General features: G+C 41.9%; 2 protein-coding genes across 4 annotated transcripts; one reads left to right on the top strand and one right to left on the bottom strand.

Annotated features, from left to right (window-relative positions):
* Nucleotides 1-460: 460 nt before the first annotated feature.
* Nucleotides 461-8,721, bottom strand: LOC124133418 (tubulin delta chain-like). Of its 2 annotated transcripts, none has more exons than XM_048401115.1 (4): nucleotides 8,468-8,721; nucleotides 3,177-4,059; nucleotides 2,100-2,264; nucleotides 461-982 (listed from the first exon to the last, which is right to left on the bottom strand). In XM_048401115.1, exons 2-4 carry the CDS (start codon nucleotides 3,961-3,963, stop codon nucleotides 579-581), a joined length of 1,356 nt encoding a protein of 451 aa, XP_048257072.1. In that variant the 5' UTR covers nucleotides 3,964-4,059; nucleotides 8,468-8,721; the 3' UTR covers nucleotides 461-578. The 2 variants fall into 2 exon arrangements, with proteins under 2 accessions (XP_048257072.1, XP_046353788.2); XM_046497832.2 differs by lacking the exon at nucleotides 8,468-8,721 and adding an exon at nucleotides 6,459-6,712.
* LOC124133419 (39S ribosomal protein L50, mitochondrial-like) lies at nucleotides 6,945-15,048 on the top strand. 2 transcript variants are annotated; one of them, XM_048401116.1, is made up of 4 exons: nucleotides 6,945-7,021; nucleotides 10,262-10,392; nucleotides 12,072-12,210; nucleotides 13,797-15,048. In XM_048401116.1, exons 1-4 carry the CDS (start codon nucleotides 6,965-6,967, stop codon nucleotides 14,088-14,090), a joined length of 621 nt encoding a protein of 206 aa, XP_048257073.1. In that variant the 5' UTR covers nucleotides 6,945-6,964; the 3' UTR covers nucleotides 14,091-15,048. The 2 variants fall into 2 exon arrangements, with proteins under 2 accessions (XP_048257073.1, XP_046353789.2); XM_046497833.2 differs by lacking the exon at nucleotides 6,945-7,021 and adding an exon at nucleotides 8,921-9,030.
* Nucleotides 15,049-18,507: the final 3,459 nt, after the last annotated feature.

Genomic DNA, 18,507 nt, shown 5'->3' with positions numbered 1-18,507 from the left:
AAGGGTAACAACAAGTACCATCTTTTAACGTCTTTTGGTATGACGCGGTCAGGGATCGAACCCCGGACCTTCCGCTCTCTGGGTGGACGCTCTACCATTAGACCACGGAGGCGGTACCACACACATGAAATAAGACAAAGGGGATCTCTATCTTTCTCTCTGTTTGTGTTATTAAAATACAATTTCCAAGTACCATATGTCTTTTTCTTTCTTATTAATTTTTAACCTTTCCATGAAAATGGGGGGCAAGGGTGGCCCAGTCGTCGCGATTCACTTTGCAGAGTTGCGTCCCTTGGGCACACCAGAAACCTATGATTGTGGGTTCGAATCCAGGCTCGCCCCGATTATGTTTCCAGGTTTGTCAGCACCATACCCGTGCTCGTGGGTTTCACCAAAGTGGTAAACATCCGAGACCTGCATCACTTCGGGCTATCCACAGACATGGTTAAAAAATAAATTGTATTTGTAATTTCTGTTTTATTTTAACCAACAAGGTCTTTGAAAAATAATCTCTCAATCTTGTAAGAAAAGAAGAAGTCTGATTGCCTAACATTGACGTGCTAGAAGGCAGTTATCTATCACAATGCCTTGTAACTAGCAAGCACCTGTTCCAGTGCCACAAAACTGTCAATAAAGTCATCCTCAGCCAAACCATGTCTCTTGTACTGGTGCACATACGCTCGTGACGAGAACATCGTCCATGCTCGACTGATTGTATTTTCTAGCGAACCAATCGGAGACTGGCTATTACTGACAAGGACGGCAGACTTTTCGTACTGGTTGAATATACGGGGTTGTTTCATGACATTCAGTGTAAACTCTGGGGGCATCCAATCTGTGTACAACTTCTTGTCCTGAAATGCAGCAACATCTGCAGCCTCGACTTCTTTACCACGGAGAATCAGGGTGTTGGCAAGTGACCGATTTGACCTGATGGACCCTCGGGGAGTCGCTGACCCAGCCCGGATGTCCCAGTTGATGCCTGTGGGAAGATGAAAACAGAACATCACTCCTCAGATGAGACTGAGCACAAAGTTTCATAAAAATATAGTTTTTGCTCAATACATGTGTGGAGGTTCCAGATGTCTTGCACTACACCGACATGATGGTGTATAGAAGACAACTGCCCCACCTTTACCTTGTTTCTTTCTGTTTGTTTAATATGTAACCATGGTAATGCCAAACTCAGCAATATTTCAGCTCTGTGATGGCAGCCTGTAAATCTGTAAATAATCGAGTCAGACAATCCAGTGATTAATATTGTGACCAACGATACACTGGTCAGGGTACGATGACATGCCATCAAAGAAGGCATAGGCGGATCCTTTGGGGGTGGGGGGGTGGGGGGGTGGGGTAGGGGGGCAGGGGTCCGAACCCCCAACTTTTGAATACCGAATGTAGTATGTTGTAGACCTTCCCCACCACCTCAATGAGAGGGGATTTTGATATTTTGGACCACTCCCTTTTAAAAATGCTGGATCCGCCCTTAAAACCTGACCACTCCATTTGGTCAGCTCTCAGGACCAGCACAGGTTGCTGACCCAGCATCCCCTTGCCCATGTGATGTACAGAGTGGGCTGATGGACCCAGACAAAGATGGATTCATTGCGGAGTGAGGGGTGAGAACTGCAGGGTGGGGGGGCAAACCCCATCTTCCTGATTCATTTGCATGTGGAACAACACCAAGAACCATATTCACTAGACATCATGGTAGTATCACTTAACTGGCAAAGAATAAATTCAGTGTCTAGGCTTGGGGTCCTGACGGTTTGCCCCTATTGTATAAGGGCGGTGGGGTAGCCTAGTGGTGAAAGTGTTTGCTCGTCACGCCGTAGACCTGGGTTCGATTCCCCACATGGGTACAATGTGTGAAGCCAATTTCCGGTGTCATCCGCCATGATATTGCTGGAATACTGCTAAAAGCGACGTAAATCAATACTCACTCACTCCTATGTATGTTCCTATCTAAAGCCCTCCTTAATCTTTAACATACAACATTAAGACAAGGGCTCCTTGACTTTCAAGCCAAATTTCGAACACTGCCAAATACATTGAAATTGTGACCTTTCATGAATACAGTCATTGCAACACTGGTCTACCTTCTTCCATAGCAGCATCAGCCACCAGCATCTGCCGCAGGTGCTTGAGCAGGCCGTGCCACTGGTAGGTGCTGAACTCCATGGCTCGCTCCGACATCTGGGGGATGTTCTTCAGTGTAAGGAGCTTATACTCCGGGTGGGGGACAAGATGGTGCAACATTGACCCTGGAGTAAAGAATGGCAGTAGTCATGGTAACAGATACAGATTCTATCTACATCACTATCCAACAAACTTCAGGAGTGAGTATGTCATGACAAGCAATACAACAGCAAATAACACCATTTTTGACATTTCAAATTTCCAGTGAGCAAAAAAAGGACCAATGTCAATTAGAAACATCTTAGTGTCCTTGAGGTTTGCCACTATATATACTACTCAAAAGCAGATAAGTAACCCAAATATTATTTTATGTCGTCTTTTGGTATGACGCGGTCGGGAATCGAACCCGGGTCTTCAGCGTGACGAGCGAACGCTTTAACCACTAGGCTACCCGACCGCCCCAGCATGAATAGTATAATATGATATGTACTTAAACTCCTTTTGAGTGGTATATTTTGAATCCAGGGATCCCACAAATTCTCAACACTGGGTAATGACAAGGACCACTTGGCTTTCATGATAAATGTTGTACACAAGGAGTGAAATGATACACTGGTACATTGTGAGTTTTCATGCGACAATACAATACATGGTACATTTTTTCTGTATTGATACAAGTTGATACACTTACTGAACTAAATTACTTACTACTCATTAACTGAACCCCCACCCCAAACCCCAGCGTTTTTGTCAGCTAAATATTACAAAATGTGTTGTAATTAGCTTTTCAAGTTCACTGCTACAATAGACGCTACAAACATGGATCTTTAGCTAGCGTTTCCTTTGGAACCTGCTCTGAAATATTTATAGTCAAGAAGAATGTGATTTGATGTAAGTATATGTATGGTGATATGTATCATATTGTGACCTATGTATCGTGATATGTATCGTATCGTGATCTTGCTGCATCGTTTTCCCCCTATTGTACGCTGCATGGTATGTATGGGAATGTCAGTTGACTTCAGCTAACAACCTACCAAGATCATTTGAGCAGGTGTAGCCATCACTGTCTGACTGGGCTGGCTGCAGGAAACTGGCGAGCTTGTGGCTCACGACCTTGTTGATGGCTCTGAAAGATATCTTGTTAATGTTTAACAGTTGTTGACAGATTTTGTGCAGACTGTCGTTCTCCATGACGACAATAGCATCGGACGTGCTGTACAGATGTGACAGAGTCAGCATGGCATTGTAGTTCTGCACAATTACCTCACCTGTCTGGTACGGCCACACAACTTGATTCATGATGAATGAGTGCGGATACTCATCCCGAAGGCCCTCCGTCATGAATGCACCGACACCGGACCCGGTCCCACCAGCCAGACTCAGGTAGCAGATAAACCCAGACAAGTTGTCACACTTTTCTGCCTCCCGCCTCACCATGTTCAACACGTCATCTCGAACACGCGGTCCATGCACGCAGAATCCATGAGCCCAATTGTTCCCGGAACCTCGCTTCTGGCAAAATTGTTGTTTGTCGGGATATTTCCACTTCCCACTCCTCTTGGCCTCCAAGCAAGTCTGGGCTATTGCCTTGGGCTCCATATCCACCATGACAGCCCGAGCGTCGACTGTCCCTGCCTTGGCTAGAGTTGTCTCCCTTTGAGTAAAGAATCGGTCCAGGGTCTCGTCGATGTATTCTTGATTCTGGTGGGGCTTGACCGCAACCTGAGATGGCTTGGAATAAGCATCTTCAATGACTGTGGAGAAGAACTGACCACCAATCTGGTTGCCACACTGACCAAGCTGGACTGTTATCACTGACATGGTGGTCTCTGAACTTCTACACCAGTGTCCCTTCCCTTCAACACACTACAAAGATGAACGCTTCTCAATTACATCGTCAGTGTCCTTGCTTGTCACCTGCAACAGAAACTTGAGTCAGTGAGTAAATGTAAATGAGTGAGTGAGTGCGTGTATGTGTGCGTGTATGTGTGTGTGTGTGCGTGTGTATGAGACTGTGTGTGCGTGTGAGATTGAGTGAGTGAGTGTGAGATTGAGTGAGTGAGTGTGAGATTGAGTGAGTGAGTGAAAGCGTGCGTGCGTGCGTGCGTCCGTGCGTGCGTGCGTGTGTGTGTGTGTGAGACTGTGCGTGCGTGTCAGATTGGTTATCACGGCTTTGGGACAGAATTCAAGTTACATCACAGTGTGTCAGCTTGATGTGAAAGGAAAGCCCAAAGTGATGCAGCTCTCATACGTTTACCACTTTGGAGAAACACATGAGCGCAGGTACAGTGCTGACAAACCTAGAAACATAATCGGTGACAATCTGGGATTTGAACCCATGATCATATGTTTTGGACACTCCTAAGGGATGTGCCCTCTGTGCGCAAATTACATGGACGTGACCCTGTAGCACTGCACTTTTAACAGTATTCCAGTTAGATCATGGCGTGTCAGCTTAATGTGGAGCAAAGTAGTTCTGCTATTTACCACTTTGGTGAAACCCATGAGCACAAGTCTGGTGCTGACAAACCTAGAAACATAGTCAGGATGAACTTGGATTCAAATTAAGGTAATCTTGGACAACTGGGCCACCCATGCCCCCTTCCCCCCCTAACCTGTAGTGAAATGGGGACAGTAGGTGTGAAACAGTTGACAGAGGTTTCTATTACCTCACAGTTTGTATTGTATCTACACAAGCCAGTCCCATTCATCCCTTGCTTCACCATTATTACATCTTTCCAGCATGAGACATGCCTAAATTGTACTATATATCGTATCGTAGGTATCGTAGCACTGACTATTAGTTACCACTGATCCACACTAATAGGGTATGTTGGAACAAATATCTGTCATGCATATTTTGTGTCATTAGAAACTGTTGTAAATTTATTGGTTGCAATTGTCAGTGGCAGTAAATCATTCAAGATTTTACCGATTTCACAATTTAGTTCAATTTGAAAATCACCTCATAGCAACACTCAAGGTATGCATACTTTGACACACGCATCCAGCAGGTTTCCCTGCAGAGGAGAAACATCAGAACATGAGTGAGGCAATGGGGTTTGTTTTCACAGAAAACAATGCATGTTTTCGTTGTTTGTCTTGACCAGTAAGCATGGCAAGCATTGATGTACAGACTGTTAGATGACATATTTTGGCTCACTTGGGGGAAAAGTTTTCATTAATGATTAAATGAATCATAAAGGCCCCATGGACCTGAAACTGTGACACTACGGTTTTAATGAATTTCTGAAGTCCCTGGGTTAAAATGAATTTCTGAAGTCAAGGTTGATGGAGACATTTTATGGCTGCTTCAAACAATCTGATGAGTTACTTCTTGATCATCAAACCCAGGGTTTGTTTGTTTGTTGTTCAACACCGCACTCAGCAAGTTTCCAGCTATATGAAGGCGTATTGTAAATAATCAAATGTGGACCAGACAATCCAGTGATTGACATCATGAGCATCAATCGATGCAATTAGGATATGATAACATGCATCAACCAAGTCCACGAGCCTGGTCTCTTCCTAGTGATTTATCAGAAATATGGTTTTGCACAGACGTTTAGAAATATCCCCCCACTTATAGTTTGTATAACATTAAAGACTTTTTGAAGCAGGTAATCTGCGCTTAATAAAAACTTCCCTCAGAATTGGAGAAAAAGGCAAGTGGTGTTCGAGTTTGTTGTTAACACTGCACTCAGAAATATAACAGTTTTATGATGGTGGCCTGGAGTTTGGACCAGACAATCCAGTGATTGATATTGTGAGCAACGATCCACGCCGTCGGGGTACATGGACATGCCATCAACCAGGTCAATGTGTCTGACCAACCGCTGGTCACAAGAGGCGATGATCTGGCGATTGGTTGGTCAGACCATCGCCTCTTGTGACCAGCATAGGTTTTCTATGGACATTTCCCAACCCGGAATCTCCAGGTTTATGACTGTAGCTAATGTCACTTTCATAGCGGTGTTCCAGAGAAATTGAAGTATGAGTTAATAGCTCTAAGTCAGCAAATAGAAACAATCGCTTCACGATGTCAGGTTGTGTATGGACAAAGACAATAAAATAGATGGTCTCTGGTATGGGGATAGAGTCTATGAACAATATTATTGTTAAATTAGTTTCTGCACAACGCATCCTATATTTGTGTCAGAGTCATAATGAACTTCGGCACACTTCCACTGTAAACAGGCTACAACACCACATACAATAAAACATTCAAATACATAAAATATTCATCGCGTGTTCCAAAAGATACTTCAAGAAACTAAAATTAGTAAACGTGAGTAAGACAACTAGATTTGGTGTACCTGCTGGTCTGATGTCGACAATGACTGTCACCATGTTCGCCTTGACCACGCTCTGTTGACTGAACAACCTATTACAAGCAGACGAATCCATGCCAAGTGTATTTCACCTGAAATATTTGCTTAACAGCTCTCTCTAAACAAGTTGCAAACACAAATGTTAACATATTGTTGACAGTACAAGTGTTTGGATGAAAATGTATTTCGCCTATCGATCTAATAAAGCTGCTGTTTGGAATTTCTAGTAAGGCTGCAGAGTTCTTCCCCTTTGAATTGTAAATGTACAACTCTAGGAAACGAATTTTGTCTATACATTGATTGTCGAAGTCTAAATCATTGCATGATATAATTCAGTCAAGCATAGGCCTATGATTAACAATATATTTTTGTAATATGTCCTTGTTTTATAAATATAATAACATTTAATGACATACTCGTTATTGATCCGTATTTCACTCTATGAGTTAGGTTTTAAGTACTCTTCAAAGATGGCGGCCCCCATAGGGATCATGCTGAGACCTTTTGCATCGAGTTATGGTCTATTGCTTTCGAAATACACTGTTCCGGTAAGGTTTAATTAATGCACATTATTTATGGTTAAAGTCTGTGTCATTTTCTGTACCAAAGTTATACGACTTATCGGGTCCTCATCGTAGATCAACATCGCAACACATGACTAGATTTCTAGTCTTTCCTGTAGCGTAGTGTAGGCCCCGTTTTGAGTTGGTTGGTTTGTTTGTTGTTTAACGCCGCACTCAGCAATATTCCACCTATATGACGGCGGTCTGTAAATAATCGAGTCTGGACCAGACAATCCAGTGATTGACATCATGAGCATCGATCCACGCAATTGGGATTGATGACATGCATCAACCAAGTCAGCGAGCCTGCCCGTGTTGAGATTCAATGGTCACGACAGTTGTGAGTTGAACACTATCTGTGCGCTGACACATCGACTTAGTACACGGAACAATCGGTAACGACAAGTTTGTCAAATTCCGTCGTGCACTTCACCCGTCTTGGGCGATGTACCGGGCACAGCTTCACGATCCTTAGGGTTAGCTGTGCGGTAGTTTGTTTCCGACCAAACGCCCTGATTAACGATCCTAACACAGGAACTCAACATAATATATCAGTATAGAAAAATATCACAAACCTCTGTACATATATAGATATAGGGGTGTTATTTTTTCCAATAAGAAATATTATGCTATACACGCTATCATCGAGTTCCTGTGGATCCTAAGGGTTGGGCAACTCGTCAAGGGCATTTCTCCCTCTGAAATATGGTTTTGCACAGACATTTAGAAAAATCCCGCCACTTATAGTTTGTATAACATTAAAGACTTTTTGAAGCAGTTAATCTGCGCTTAATGTAACTTCCGTCAGAATTGGAGAAAAAGCAAGTGGTGTTTGAGTTTGTTGTTTAACGTTGCACTCATCAATATTACAGTTTTATGATAGTGGCCTGAAGTTTGGACCAGACAATCCAGTGATTGATATTGTGAGCAACGATCCAAGCAGTCGGGGTACATAGACACGCCATCAACCAAGTCAACCTGTCTGACCAACCAATCGCCAGACCATCCCCTCTTGTGACCAGCATAGGTTTCTATGGACATGTTCTACCCCGGAATCGCCGGGTTTAAGATTGTAGCTAATGTCACTTTCATAGGGGTGTTCCAGAGAAATTGAAGTATGAGTTAATAGCCCTAAGTAAGCAAATAGAAACAATTGCTTCACGATGTCAGACTGTGTATGGACAGAGGCAATAAAGTAGATGGTCTCAGGTAGAGTCACTGAACAATATTATTGTTAGATTTGTTTCGGCACAACGCATCCTATATTTGTGTCGGGTCATAATGAACTTCGGCACACTTCCACTGTAAACAGGCTACAACACCACATACAATAAAACATTCAAATACATAAAATATTCATCGCGTGTTCCAAAAGATACTTCAAGAAACTAAAATTAGTAAACGTGAGTAAGACAACTAGATTTGGTGTACCTGCTGGTCTGATGTCGACAATGACTGTCACCATGTTCGCCTTGACCACGCTCTGTTGACTGAACAACCTATTACAAGCAGACGAATCCATGCCAAGTGTATTTCACCTGAAATATTTGCTTAACAGCTCTCTCTAAACAAGTTGCAAACACAAATGTTAACATATTGTTGACAGTACAAGTGTTTGGATGAAAATGTATTTCGCCTATCGATCTAATAAAGCTGCTGTTTGGAATTTCTAGTAAGGCTGCAGAGTTCTTCCCCTTTGAATTGTAAATGTACAACTCTAGGAAACGAATTTTGTCTATACATTGATTGTCGAAGTCTAAATCATTGCATGATATAATTCAGTCAAGCATAGGCCTATGATTAACAATATATTTTTGTAATATGTCCTTGTTTTATAAATATAATAACATTTAATGACATACTCGTTATTGATCCGTATTTCACTCTATGAGTTAGGTTTTAAGTACTCTTCAAAGATGGCGGCCCCCATAGGGATCATGCTGAGACCTTTTGCATCGAGTTATGGTCTATTGCTTTCGAAATACACTGTTCCGGTAAGGTTTAATTAATGCACATTATTTATGGTTAAAGTCTGTGTCATTTTCTGTACCAAAGTTATACGACTTATCGGGTCCTCATCGTAGATCAACATCGCAACACATGACTAGATTTCTAGTCTTTCCTGTAGCGTAGTGTAGGCCCCGTTTTGAGTTGGTTGGTTGGTTTGTTGTTTAACGCCGCACTCAGCAATATTCCACCTATATGACGGCGGTCTGTAAATAATCGAGTCTGGACCAGACAATCCAGTGATTGACATCATGAGCATCGATCCACGCAATTGGGATTGATGACATGCATCAACCAAGTCAGCGAGCCTGCCCGTGTTGAGATTCAATGGTCACGACAGTTGTGAGTTGAACACTATCTGTGCGCTGACACATCGACTTAGTACACGGAACAATCGGTAACGACAAGTTTGTCAAATTCCGTGGTGCACTTCACCCGTCTTGGGCGGTGTACCGGGCACAGCTTCACGATCCTTAGGGTTAGCTGTGCGGTAGTTTGTTTCCGACCAAACGCCCTGATTAACGATCCTAACACAGGAACTCAACATAATATATCAGTATAGAAAAATATCACAAACCTCTGTACATATATAGATATAGGGGTGTTATTTTTTCCAATAAGAAATATTATGCTATACACGCTATCATCGAGTTCCTGTGGATCCTAAGGGTTGGGCACCTCGTCAAGTGCATTTCTCCCTCTTGGAGAAACTGGCTACAAACAATCGCGTGCTGATGACTTGGTAAATGAGCAATAATTATTTGTGATAGCGCCTGTGGTACCATGGTATGGTGATTGCTAATTGGATTAAGTCATAAGCTTAGCCTCAAGCTGGCAACGTGAATTCGATCCTCAACGCGACACTAACTGAAATCTGGAAAAAGTGTGCATGACAAAGGGCACTAGTCCCATGTCTTTTGAAAAAGAGTGCTTGTCCAACAATTCACTAATCAGACAGTCTGAGCATCTCTTTAAGATTGAAAATTTGAATGTGTTTGGATAATAATTCAGAATAATAATTGATGCAAAAAACTTCATTAGCCAGAAAGGCAAGTAGACTAAACATTACTAAGTCACAGCAAGTGACTGAAAATTTATTAGCCTGAAAATGAGCTAGTTAGTTATATTCCACTGGCCTTACTGGTTGCAGGCTAACGTAAATTTCTGATGCTTATAGACACGTTCAGTCATACATTATTTTTATTTGATATGTTTCAGGTCGTGTCTCAAAGCAGGTCATTATTCTGGCGTAAGAAGAACAAGGAAGTTGAAGAGGGAGAAGTTAGAAAACGAGTGAATTTTGATGGTCCAACTACCTCTGATCGTGTCCAGTCACTGAAGAAGAAAACGTAATGCGACAGATGTATTTAGTGAAGGGTCCACAATCCCAATTTACCTTAGCAACAACTAGCATGACATTGTGCTTAGAGTGCCATTAAACAGGATTCAGGGCTATAAAGTTGAAGGTTGATGAATACTGAGTGAAAACCACGTAATGGACTCAAGACAATTGTACACTGAAACATTTGTCACATTGTTAATTGTTTGAGACCTTAGAACAAGGACAGCATTGAAATTATTAATAGTAATACTGACGTCTTAAATCTTTGATGTAAACCACTTGAATATCTTGGTACTATTATTAAGCTTACTCACATGGGAAGGGTAGAACTAGGTACTAGGTGTTCTTGGTGTAATAGGGGGCACGGGTGGCCCAGTCGTCTAAGGCGCCGCGATTCGCTGTGCAGACTTGCGTTCCTTTGGGCACGCCAGAAACCTATGATTGTGGGTTCGAATCCCGGTTCGCCCCAATTATGTTTCTAGGTTTGTCAGCACCATACCTGTGCTTGTGGGTTTCACCGAAGTGGTAAACGTCTGGGACCTGCATCACTTCGGGCTTTCCTCCCACATTAAGCTGACACACAGCGATATAACTGGAATACTGTTAAAAGCGGCGTTAAACCCAACTCACTCACTCATGGTGTAATATTTCTTATGTAAAAAAGCTTTCCTAAGATAATCATTTTAAACAACTTTTAATATGTTGGTGATGAGGCTGTTTATGACTCCTTGACATCAGATATGCCCTACTCTATGCCTGCACATTGAGCAAACCCTGCCATTGCCTGACAATGCATAAAACAGACTGCTGCAAGGCTGACACATGTTGCAAATGGTATTCAGTGAGAAACAGTACAGCCGTGCTTGTTCTATGAACACTGATTGGCCTGAACACTCGTTGGCTTCCCTCTTGCTTAAACCAGACCTTAGCTGGATTTATTCCTTGAAGATGGAGACTACTGTACATAGTGTCTGTATAAGAGTTCGAAATAGACATTGGCCAGAGGCCGACAGATTTGTTCTCGGGCTGATAGTCTTAAATTTCAGCAGGCCCTGACAGCCTGCAGTTTATTGAAGCACCGTATTCGACTTAATAAGCACCGTATTCGACTTAATAAGCACCGTATTCGACTTAATAAGCACCGTATTCGACTTAATAAGCACCCAGGGCGCTCTCAAAATTAGAAATAGGGGGCTCTTATTAGAATATTATTTTGGTGGAAAAGATAAATTTCATGGTTATGCTGACAGCCTGAAATGTTTATGTACGACAGATATATTTTTCCAGAATTTTATTGCCCATAATTAAGGGTACATATAGCACACGAGTGCGTATTATACACGAATAAATTAGTCTTGTGTACATTGATCAATCGGAAGGGGTGCTAATTGGGATTGTTCACCAGCCAATATATTAGCAAATGTCACCGTGGGCGCTTATTAGAGCGGGGCGCTTATTACATCGAATACGGTAATTATTTATTAAGCATTAATTAAGTTATGTGATAAACATAACTTTCATATTTGGTAACAGTAGGGTTAGACCTTTCAAATGGTGTATGACATGTAATCCCAAAGATGTTTTACAAGCTGTATGTAAACTGGGGTGTTGGTGGATGTGGTGTCAACAAGACTTAAAGCAGTGATGATGAGTGCTGATGTGGTCATCTTGACCTTCGTGTTGTAGGTCAGTGAGGACAAACAAGGCCTATGATCCTCCTGGAGACCTGGAGGAGAGGTTGGAGCAGCTCGTCAGTCAGGTGTGCGGGGACAGTGTGGGGGAGTGGAGGCAGGTCGACCTGGCAGACAGGAGGGTCAAGTTCAAGGTGAGCTTTAGTGAGATGGGTGTGTGCTGCCAAGGGTACCTGTAGTCTTTCTTTGATGTTATTTGGAGTCCAGTGAAAAGAGACTGCTTTAATCGCTTGTTGAAATCACCACCTGTGATTTTACTAAAGATTATTACACAGAGTTTGTTGACAGGGATTATTCTTGCATGGACAGCTCCAAATGGCCCTCATTCTCTTAGCACACCCTATTTGTGTCAAAGGTCAAAGGTCAAGGTCACAAGATAGAACAAAATTATTATTAAACATTGTATATACTTTCACTAGAATGCCACCTTGATTTGAAAAAGATTTGTCAAGATTAATCAGAGGTCAAGGTCAACAGTTTGTAACTATGGTTATATCATTGTCTGTTTATGAGCCATGATTCTCTCAGAAGGCATGGATCTTTATTTTTACATGTGTATTCAGAAATTATATCACCTCAAACATCAAGTGCGTTTATGGTATAGGTCAAGATCACATTTGAGCAAATTTTCAATAGAAGTTGTATCATATTTCATGATGAATAGTTATTGCCTACAATGGTCTAAATCTCCATGCATCTGGGAAATTCTTTTGTAGTGAGAAGATCAAAGGTCGAGATTATGAACTCGAAAAAATCTCACTCAAAAGCTTGTGGGTACACTTTCCCAAAAGTATTAATGCATGTATCATTAAATTTGGTACCTTCTCCGGCATGGGGCAATACTTTGACAGGGTTTTGGTCAAAATAGGTTAAAGACCCAGTTCAGCATTCAACTATTTGCAGAGTTGCATCCCTCAGTCATGACAGAAACCAATTAACATGTGTTGCTTTTCTCCCACATCACGCTAGTATGTCGTGGCAGGACTGAAGTACTGTGGCACTAAATCAAACTCCCTCACAAAGAGAATGTGCTTTCTCCCCAACAAAGGGACATAACTGTGGATGTCTTATCATCCTGGAATGCTGCTGCCTACCTATACTTAGTAACCATAGTAACAGACGCAGTGAAACCTTGTTACCAAAACGTGTATAAATATTATACCTGAAATACTGCTGAGTGTTACCTTACACAACAAAACAACAAAACTTTTATACATAATGTGGCTGAAATATTGCGGAGTGTTACATAACACAACAAAACATGTATACATAATATGGCTGAAATACTGCTGAGTGTTACCTTACACAACAAAACAACAAAACTTTTATACATAATGTGGCTGAAATATTGCGGAGTGTTACATTACACAACAAAACATGTATACATAATATGGCTGAAATACTGCTGAGTGTTACCTTACACAACAAAACAACAAAACTTTTATACATAATATGGCTGAAATATTGTTGAGTGTTACATTACACAACAAAACAACAAAACTTGTATACATAATGTGGCTGAAAAGGTGCGGAGTGTTACATTACACAACAAAACAACAAAACTTGTATACATAATGTGGCTGAAATATTGCGGAGTGTTACCTTACACAGCAAAACAACAAAACATGTATACATAATGTGGCTGAATAAGTGCCGAGTGTTACATAACACTACAAACAAACACAATGACAAGAGGATGACAACCCATGTTGTGTTGCAGCTGCTGACAAGGCTGATGAGGGATCTGGACCACACCGTTCCCAACCTCGCATTGGACGGCATGGCAACGATGGATGACGTCCTCGCCTACTTCTCCACACCGGTCCGAAACACAGCTGCTTACAATGACCTTGCGAAGCTGGACCTGCCCAAAAACTTGCACATTCAATTGGAGCCTTTACGATTTGACAAAGACACGGATACAATGTTCGGTGGAAAGACTGCCTTCCCTCATAGGCCAACAATAGTGTCTAGTTTGCGTTACAAACACAAGTATGGCAAGGAGAAGAACTAGTGATGTGATGTGTGCTGGTTGTGTATGTTATGTCTGATGTCAGAGAGGAGAGCTTAGTGCTAGTGGGACAAGGCCAGCAATAGGACAACATGAACATATTCTACCAAGTGAGCTATTGGATACGAGGTCAAATTTGAAAAAAATCATTTCAGGCTGACCAGAGGCTATTGCCCAAAAGGTCAGCAGAGGTTCTGCGAGACATAGGGGTTGGTTGGTTAGTCAAGTGGTGAGTGCTCCCCTGGGTTTGATTCAGATGGTTTCAGATGTGTCTTGGATTTCAGGATTGATGAAAGCTACAGAGAATCTATCCTAGTCACACTTCAAAATTCAAACCATTCATTGGCTTCTATTACACACCACTGCAAGAAACCAATGTGACATTATGGTGCCAATGGCTAGAAGTAGATGAATATGTTATATATCACATATTTAGTTTCACCATTTTCTAGGGGCATGGGTGTCTAGGGCCACGGCCACCACAGTTTTCTGTGCAAAGCTTTGTCTCTTGGGCACACCAGAAACCTATGATTGTGGGTTCGAATTCAGGTTTGCCCCGATTATGTTTCTAGGTTTGTCAGCTCCATGCCTGTGTTCATGAGTTGTTGGGACCTGCATCACTGTCTTTTCTAATTAAGGTGACATGCTGTGATATAACTTGAATACTTACAAAGCACCATTAAACCCAACTCACTCTCTCACCTGTTCCTAAACACATGGAAACGTTGTTGAAAACATCAGCCAATTTTCTTTTGTTCATGTTGTTGCACATTCATTACATTGTGAAACATTGTTAAAGCAAGAGAAGTTACCTCCCTTGTCTCCCCCCCCATAGTGTGATTGTCTACTCTCAGCAGGTCAGTGTGTGACTTCGGACCTGAGCCGTCATAATCTTGTTGAATGGTTGCTTGAGATTTGTATCCCATATATATTGACTGTAATATCAGACTTGGAAACACAAGATTTGTTTGTTCTCTTTTGATGATCATTATCAACCCGAGATTTGATATCGTGAGCATGGTAAGAGTGTTTGATTTAGTTTGTCAGAATGTGCATGGCAGACCAGGATGTTTTTTCAGCAAAAGTATTGGTTAAGAAATTTGGGAATGACAATTCTGATTTCAATACAAACTGACCAAAAGCACCAATGATATTGATAACATAAAGAAAAGAAGGTTTAGTTTGTATTTGCCAGACTGCTCCATCCTTGGTGGAGGTGGTCATACTCGCTGACTTGTTTGATGCATGTCATCGATCCAAATTGCGTGGATCGATGCTCATGATGTCAATCACTGGATTGTCTGGTCCAGACTCGATTATTTACAGACCGCCGTCATTGACTGGAATATTGCTGAGTGCAGCGTTAAACAACAAACCAACCAACCATCCTTGGTGGATAAAAAAATAAAAATAAACAAACCAAAAAAGAATCATACAATTTGAGTGAATGAGTGAATTAAAATTTTAACGTGGCATCAGCATTATTTCAGCCATATAGCGACGAGCATACAAGTAACTATTAATGTTCTGAATAATAAGTAATCAAATGCATTGTATACAGTCTCTGGCCACTGCAAACCTATTGTGGCATGCCTATGTCAGAAGTACAGATGGAAGTTTTACAGTACGAAGACCAGCATCCTGCACTGTATACAGTATTTACACTGATTTTCTCCCAGAAAACTGAAGACCCGTGAAGATCCGGGGTAGAATAGGTCTTCAGCAACCCATGCTTGCTGTAAAGGGTGACTATGCTTGTCGTAAGAGGCGACTAACTTGATCGGGTGGTCAGGGCCGCTGACTTGGTTGATGCATGTCATCGACCCCAATTACGTGGATCTATGCTCATGATCTCAAACACTGGATTGTCTGGTCCAGACTCATATTTACAGACCGCCATCATATAGCTGGAATATTGCTGAGTGTGGCGTTAAATAACAAACAAACAAACTGACTGACCTGAGCAATGTCATGCCAAGTAATTTGAACGAACCTATTTAATTGGGTAGTGAAAATCTTTTAACCATGATCATGCCATCCACCTGCCTATATCAAAGCCTAGTGGAAACAAAGACTTTAATAAAACGGCTCATGGACACTATTGCCTCGGGGAGGTGGATAATATCACAAAAATGTTGATTTGGTTGAAGTATGTCAGACCACCTCCCTGGTCTAATGGATAGAGCGCCTGCCCGGAGAGACGAGGGTTGGTGGTTGCCCCCACTACCAAAAGACATTAAAAGATGGAACTTGTTGTTTCCCCGCCTGGCACTTGGAATTAAGGGGATAAAAAAAGCCTGTGAAATGAAGGTCAGTATATTGTGTTAGAGTGGGGTATCCATGTTGAACTGAGGCATGGAATCTCAGTGGACTGTCACTATAAAATCGGCATTAGACTACTACAAGCAACCATGTTGAAGCCAGCATGCATGCAGGCACATCATTACATACGTGTACTATCTTGAATGCCATGTTAAACCTCATTTCACCACGCCTACAATATGTGACCTGTCTGATCGTGTGTGACTATCTCCATCATCAAGCTGAGGTGCATTCAATAAGCCGTTTGGTGCCGAGGCACTAGCGAGCACCTCCGAATATTTCCTAATGAACGAAACGCACGCTGAGAGCACTTTCTTGCGCCGCCGCTCATACTGAGGAGGAGGCACGCCGAGGGACAAAGATGGCGGACTTGGACAAATGCGGGGCCTGTGAACATTAACTTTTCGACATGGAACAACTTGTTAGACATACACGCACTCAGTGGTGAAGTTTGATACCACCACGTTAGTAATTACATTTATTGGAAGACTTGTCACTTGTTAAAACCAGGAAAACCGAATTGTTTTAGCTGCATTTTGAAGCCTCTCGCAGCACGGAGTATTTTTCCTTGCAACCCATGCTAATTTCAGTACAGAAAAATACTTTTCATGCGTCTGTTTGTGAAAAAGATACATGTATAATAAAATTTGGTATGAAGTTGCAGTTTTGTCCCAATAACACTCATATGATTTCTTTTTGTAAACAATTGACATATATTATTATGCGATATAAACCTTCACTTGTCGAAACTCAAAGAAAAAGTAAATTCAGATATTTTCATAGGTGTGTGTCGTCTCTAAAATAAATCTAAAAAATTGCGATTTGTTCTTTTTAACTGCACTCTACAATATACCAGCATTATCAGGGCGGCCTGTAAATAATCGATTTTGTCCCTGACAACTTTACCAGTGGTTCCCATGCCGTCGGGGCATTCGTGACCAACTCATGTTCTTCCGGGACACGCAGGTTACGGAAAGGGGCAAGTGGTGACGAATGGCCGTCGGGGTACAATGAAACACAATCCACCAAGTCATCGATCCATTAGTTGAATCTTACAACATGCATACAAACGGATACAACGAACTGTTACAAAATCCACGATTTATCTCCTCTATATTATCATATAAAATTTACGTACATAACAAACTCTGTACAGCGAACTAACGGATATTGCGAACTGATATCTCGACAAGCCCATCTGCCACTAATTAGTGACTTGTACAGCGAAGTGAGAAATCTCACTCAGTGGCAAGTGTCAATGACAATTGCCTGTACGCAATCAGTGGCAAATCACAGTCTATATTTTGATTTTCCTATGTTCAATAGGGGCGGTCGGGTAGCCTAGTGGTTAAAGCGTTCGCTCGTCACGCCGAAGACCCGGGTTCGATTCCCGACATGGGTACAATGTGTGAAGCCCATTTCTGGTGTCCCCCGCCGTGATATTGCTGGAATATTGCTAAAAGCGGCGTAAAACCATACTCACTCACTATGTTAAATAAGTCGGTAGGATTACAAGAGTCCGGTCCGACGTATATCACGATAATGCCATAAAATAAAGTTGTGTTGTCTAATCGGTGACCGTCTAACTAACGGTAATTTATTGTATCTTTATTCTAAACAATAAAACTTCACATACATAATGTTCAACAATATTGCTAAAATCAGTCTTTGACGCCATTTTGAAAACCGCGCCCTCTGCCGGCGGCAGTTGATACATCGTTCGATTGCACCCGAACGTCCGCGGAGAGCGCAAAGTAAGCGCTCAGAAAGCGCCTAGGCCTATTGAACGCATGCCTGATATGTCATGATATAACTGAAATACTTCAAATCCAGTCGCTCTTACAAGGTGCTAATTATCCCTGAACCACATTGTCATCTTGTGTCCCTATTATAATGTCAACCTACAGGGAATGATTACATTCCCTGAAAATGTCTCTGAGTGACTTGGTCTTAGCACGAACTTCGGAACATTTCCATGTGGTTAAGGTCGATGTAAATCTAATTTGATCCTTTTAAAAATACTTTTGCTAAATTTACAACAGACTCGTCCCTAAAGCAAGCAAGAATTTGTCCTCCAAACTACCTGCCCTTCTTCCAT

This window comes from Haliotis rufescens, unplaced genomic scaffold, assembly GCF_023055435.1.
Source record: "Haliotis rufescens isolate VD_foot unplaced genomic scaffold, xgHalRufe1.0.p SCAF_21, whole genome shotgun sequence".
Classification (NCBI taxonomy): Eukaryota; Metazoa; Mollusca; class Gastropoda; order Lepetellida; family Haliotidae; genus Haliotis; species Haliotis rufescens.
The sequence above is the reverse complement of the archived record's forward strand: the minus strand, read 5'-3'. Positions and strand labels throughout refer to the sequence as shown.

Coding starts and splice junctions, on each gene's coding strand:
- LOC124133418 (XM_048401115.1), bottom strand. CDS start 3,963: ATGTCAGTGATAACAGTCCAGCTTGGTCAGTGTGGCAACCAGATTGGT. Junction 2,265..3,176: donor CACCTGCTCAAATGATCTTG/GTAGGTTGTTAG, acceptor TCTTTACTCCAG/GGTCAATGTTGCACCATCTT. Junction 983..2,099: donor TGATGCTGCTATGGAAGAAG/GTAGACCAGTGT, acceptor ATCTTCCCACAG/GCATCAACTGGGACATCCGG.
- LOC124133419 (XM_046497833.2), top strand. CDS start 8,953: ATGGCGGCCCCCATAGGGATCATGCTGAGACCTTTTGCATCGAGTTAT. Junction 9,031..10,261: donor TTTCGAAATACACTGTTCCG/GTAAGGTTTAAT, acceptor GATATGTTTCAG/GTCGTGTCTCAAAGCAGGTC. Junction 10,393..12,071: donor CAGTCACTGAAGAAGAAAAC/GTAATGCGACAG, acceptor TTCGTGTTGTAG/GTCAGTGAGGACAAACAAGG.